We start from the raw sequence: 5,458 nt of genomic DNA, 5'->3' as shown, positions 1-5,458 counted from the left end.
TCTTTTAGTGTAAGAATGTATTTTTAAAATGTTCGAATACAGGTTACGTTATCTGTTATAAAGGTGCTGTATTTTTAGAGATTGTTATAATATATATTTTTTTATTTCATTTCAAAATGTTTATCACCGTTATGCACAGCTATTTCATGTTGTATAATGTTGATATTCAAAAATAAATAAATCTAATTGTAACAATTTTTTTCATTATATTATAGTATTTTGTCTATGCTATTTCTATAAACCTGTATGTGTTAGTCATGTAAATCATATTTTTTTTCATTCTAATAAACATTTTTAATCATAAAAAGCCATTTTCACTATAATCTTGGCGATATTTGGGTTGCTAGGATTTTTGTCATGTATCCCCATACTACGCGAACCACTGTGCAGTGTTAAATTCACCATTAACACTACATGGAGAAGAAGATCAGAAATCAGTTGAAACAGATTTAGATTCAGATCCTGAATCAAACGAAGAAACTGACATAAAAGAAAACGACCTAAAAGATCTTACTATTCCTGCACAAATCACTTTATCTGAAGAAGATAATGAGATAGAACAGGAAGAAGGATTGAATTCTAGCACAAGCTCAGCAGACACAGAAGAATACATCGGCTGACTTCCTAAACGTCACGATGCAATGTGTACTGCGATGCGAAATCCATTGCGATGCAATTTTTCGATACCACTGCATTGCTTTGCATACATCTAGGTGGCAGCATTGTTTCATTTAAGAACACAGCTGATGCAATCAAAATGGATGTGACGGTGAAAAAATTAGCAATTTGCTCTTTCGCTGAGTTATTTAGTGAAAATCAATCCAGTAGTGATTTACTAATTGCAAAAAAGATGAGAAAAAGACACAAATTGATTTTTCACTTGTGGAAGACGCAGAGAATCGCGAGAAATATTCCAAAATGCAAAAAGTTTCTCGAGTGCATTGAAGAAATGCCCAACGATGTCTTTTATAGCCATTTCAGGATGCAAATACAAACATTCCAGGTAGTATACATAAATAATAAATATTAACGTAGTTTTATATTAATATTTTATATTTCAGACTCTTTGCGAAATAGTACAACCCTTTTGGCCGGCAAAAAATGCAGGACGTCCCAATATACCATTGAAGCTAGCATTGCATATTACGCTTTGGAGATTAGGAAATCAAAATAGTTTCCGTGAATTAAGTAATATATTTAACGTTGGTATTGGTGCTACTTATCGGGTATTTTTCAAAACGATTAAAATCTTATTAAAACTAAAAAGTCGTATCATAAAATTTCCCTTGACCGCATCAGAGCGTCGGATTGTTATGGAAAAATTTCAGGCAATGCGCAGCAACCCATTTCCGTTTGTCCTAGGATGCGTAGATGGGACACACATCAAAATCACCCAACCAACGCAAAGCAGCATCAGTTTTTATAATAGAAAAGGCACATTTTCAGTAATAGCGCAAGCTGTTGTGGATAGCGAATTGCGTTTTATCGACGTTTTTGCTGGATATCCTGGGAGGTGTCACGACGCTTCCGTGTGGCAAAGCAGCCCTTTACGTCAAGCAATAATAAACGGAGATATTCCCTTTCCTCCTGAGTGCCATTTGCTGGGAGATGCAGCTTATCCACTGGAGAGATTTCTTATGGTACCATATAAAGATACCGGCTTTTTAAGTGAGGGACAACAAAGATTTAATACTATTTTAAGTAGTACAAGAGTCTGCGTGGAACAAGCGTTTGGAATTTTAAAGAAAAAGTTCCGTATACTGAATTTCATTGAAATTCGCAACATCAAGCTTGTAAAAAATATTATAATTTCATGTATGATACTCCATAACATCATTATAAATAACGAAAGTTTTACCACTTCGGATCTTCCTGATATATTAGAAGATACAAGTACGGAATCCCGAGCAGACATCGAAGATTTGGAAGGTAGATCAAAACGAGATCAATTAACCAATTTATTATCAGCTTAAAACTTTAGTTTTTACAAAGAGCAACCTGAACTTTAAATTTCATTTTACGACATACATATGTATACGTACATTCCTTTAACATAAACAAAATAAAACTAATATCAACTAAAAATAAAACTAATGTTTTGTATTTCAACACATTTATTTTCTATTATTATTCAGGTTTTAACCTATTCAGGTAACAGTTCAAATGTAGCGTTTTTGTTTCAGTCTTTATGTTATCAAAATAAAATTAACATAAAAATTGTTTTATTAAAAATTTAAATTAATAGGAAAATCACTGCATGTTTGATAACAACTCTCGCAATTTTTTCATTTCTTCTATTTTCAAGCGTTCAATTTCCAACTTCTCTTTTTCCATTTGCAAAAACTCCTCCATGTACTTCTTGTCTGTCTCACAAATATCACTCATAATTTCCTTAACATCACGTTTAGATCTCTTTGAAGTGAAAGCAGGTTGCTCCTCACTTTCAGACAATTCTAATATTGATGAATCCAAGATATCTTCAGGAACCACAATATCTGCGCGTGTGCCGTAAATTTCATCAAAAAGATCAAAAAACTCCCAATTTGTCGCACCTTGCCCAGATGTGTTGTTCCTTTTTTTAATGCGCCTATAGGTTACCATTAGATTTAAAAACTTTCGAGTTATATCGTCACGAGTGAATGTCAGTCCTGGTTCAGTTTCTTTCATTTTAAGGAGCACCTGCTGCCACAAAACTGTCTTTTTGCGTTTTTTGCCCGCAAACTCCGGTTCACTTTCCAGCCTGGTCGTGATCAATAACTTGGTCAAATTGAATGTCCACTTCTTTTCACTAAAATGTAAATAATAAATAAATTAGTTGGGTACAACTCAAATTATTTTACAATTAAGCACATTTACTTACGTTTCAACCTCTGCCATTTTAATTGCCTTTTAAAATACAAGTATCACAAAATTTAGTGATGCGCAAATTTCGATTACGATGCAAGTCGATACCTGATGCATGCATTTAGGAATTTTCGACGGTAACGTATAATCGACTTTTGCATTTAGGAACATTTGACTTTGTACTTATGCAGCGCAAATGGCATTTAGGAAGTCAGCCATCATGACAGACGTAAACGCCCAAAGGGCATACATAAAGGACATATTGAATGCCATTCCAGAATTCAATGGACAGAAAATACATCTTCAAAGATTTGTAACAGCTTTGAAGTTAATAAATCTGACAAAAGGCACATTCGAAGAAATAGCTGTTGAGGTCATTAAGTCAAAAATTGTTGGCTCAACTCTATACAAAGTCCAAAATGAAACGACAATTAATGCAATAATCAAAAAATTGCAAGATACTATAGTTGGTGAAACATCCGACGTAGTAAAAGCCAAATTGTCTAAAACAATGCAAAAAGGGAAAACTGCCGAAAAATTTACGACAGAAATTGACAATTTACGAAAGCTTTTGGAAGCTTCGTATATTGACGAAGGCCTATCAGCCGAACATGCTGACAAATTCAGCACTAAAGAAGCCATTAACACAATGGTTAAAAATTGCGAACACGGAAAGTTAAAAACAATCCTCGAGGCAGGCAATTTCAAAACAATGGATGAAGCCGTCACAAAGTATATACAATGTAGTACCGAAATGACAGGCAATCCCAATTCAATATTGCTAGCCCAAAGGGGCCGTGGTAATTATAACAACAGGAATAATTATCGCGGTAGAGGCAATGGTAGAGGCAATGGTCGAGGTTATTATAATAATAATAATTATAATAACAACAACCGCAATAATGGCCAGAATAATAATTACCAATATAATAATTATAGAGGTAATAATAGAGGAAACAACAGAGTCAACCATAGAGGAAATAACCACCAAAATGGAGGTTATAACCAAAACAGTTACAATAATGTAAGGGTGACCCAAAACGCTTCGGGAAACTCCCAACAGCCTTTAGATACTCAGCAGTAAATAATAAAATTCATACCATCAATCTCAGCCAAAACATATACGTAACCTTCACAAATATAAACACAGGGAAAGAACTAGTATTCTTGATAGACACAGGTGCAGATATATCTATATTAAAAGAAAATTCAGATGTTTTTCAATACATTCAAACTGATCATATAATAAATATACAGGGAATAAGTCAAGAAGTAACCAAATCTAAAGGACTTACTTCCATTGAAATCCAATCCACAAATTACATAATCCCCCACGATTTTCACATTGTAAATTTACAATTCGCTATTCCATGTGATGGAATACTAGGAATAGATTTCATTAAAAAATACAACTGTCAATTAGATTTCAAGCCGTCTAAAGACTGGCTTATAATCAGACCAACTAACTTAAAATACCCAATTTATGTTCCGATAACATACAGTTCTGGCAACAATTCAATAGTTCTGCCAGCAAGATCACAAGTGATCCGAAAAATTACAATAAACTCAGTAGAAGACAGTGTATTTATTCCAAACCAAGAAATTCTGCATGGTATCTACATAGCAAATACCATAGCAACAACCCAAAATGCATTCATAAGAATGCTTAATACAACAAATGAAGATCAGTTAATCAACATAAATAAATTAGAATATGAACCACTTTCAAGCTACGAAGTAGTTAAAACAATTCCAGAGAATAGAGAGAAATCTGTACTAAAACAGCTATCAAAGAATTTCCCACCACAATTTCATAATCAACTAACAACAATCTGTAAACAATACAGCGATGTATTCGGACTAGAAACCGAACCAATAACCACAAATAATTTTTATAAACAAAAACTGAGATTGAAGGATGATGAAGAAATATACATTAAAAATTATAGAAATCCTCACAGTCACAAAGACGAAATTCAGAAACAAGTCCAAAAACTAATTGACGACAAAATAGTCGAACCATCTGTATCTGCTTATAATAGCCCTTTGTTATTAGTACCCAAAAAGTCACTTCCAAATTCGGAAACAAAAAAATGGCGATTAGTAATTGACTATCGTCAAATTAATAAAAAACTGTTGTCTGATAAATTTCCGCTCCCTAGAATTGATGATATTTTGGATCAACTAGGTAGAGCAAAGTACTTCTCATGCCTGGACTTAATGTCAGGTTTTCATCAAATTGAACTTGAAGAAAAATCAAGAGATATTACTTCTTTTTCAACAAACAATGGTTCATATCGCTTCACGCGATTACCATTCGGTTTAAAAATAGCGCCAAATTCGTTTCAGAGAATGATGACTATAGCTTTCTCTGGACTTGAACCTTCACAAGCATTCCTTTATATGGATGACTTAATAGTCATTGGTTGTTCTGAAAAACAGATGCTCAAAAACTTAACCGATGTTTTTGAAAAATGTAGACAACACAATCTAAAGTTACATCCCGAAAAATGCTCATTTTTCATGCATGAAGTCACTTTCCTAGGACATAAATGCACAGACAAAGGAATCTTGCCCGACGACAAAAAATACGACGTCATCCAAAATTATCCAG

At 33.5% G+C, this 5,458-nt stretch overlaps 2 protein-coding genes across 2 annotated transcripts; one reads left to right on the top strand and one right to left on the bottom strand.

The window, feature by feature from the left end:
* The first annotated feature begins 868 nt into the window (after nucleotides 1–868).
* On the top strand, nucleotides 869–1,973 carry LOC129236965 (uncharacterized). The gene is made up of 2 exons (XM_054871296.1): nucleotides 869–1,003; nucleotides 1,062–1,973. The coding sequence occupies exons 1-2, from the start codon at nucleotides 950–952 to the stop codon at nucleotides 1,971–1,973; spliced, it is 966 nt and encodes a 321-aa protein (XP_054727271.1). The 5' UTR covers nucleotides 869–949.
* A 251-nt stretch (nucleotides 1,974–2,224) lies between these two features.
* Nucleotides 2,225–3,040, bottom strand: LOC129239695 (uncharacterized). Its single transcript, XM_054875422.1, has 2 exons — nucleotides 2,861–3,040; nucleotides 2,225–2,788 (listed from the first exon to the last, which is right to left on the bottom strand). The coding sequence occupies exons 1-2, from the start codon at nucleotides 2,875–2,877 to the stop codon at nucleotides 2,251–2,253; spliced, it is 555 nt and encodes a 184-aa protein (XP_054731397.1). The 5' UTR covers nucleotides 2,878–3,040; the 3' UTR covers nucleotides 2,225–2,250.
* Between the last annotated feature and the right edge of the window lie 2,418 nt (nucleotides 3,041–5,458).

Source organism: Anastrepha obliqua, chromosome 2, assembly GCF_027943255.1.
Source record: "Anastrepha obliqua isolate idAnaObli1 chromosome 2, idAnaObli1_1.0, whole genome shotgun sequence".
NCBI lineage: Eukaryota > Metazoa > Arthropoda > Insecta > Diptera > Tephritidae > Anastrepha > Anastrepha obliqua.
This window is presented reverse-complemented; position numbering and strand designations above follow the sequence as displayed.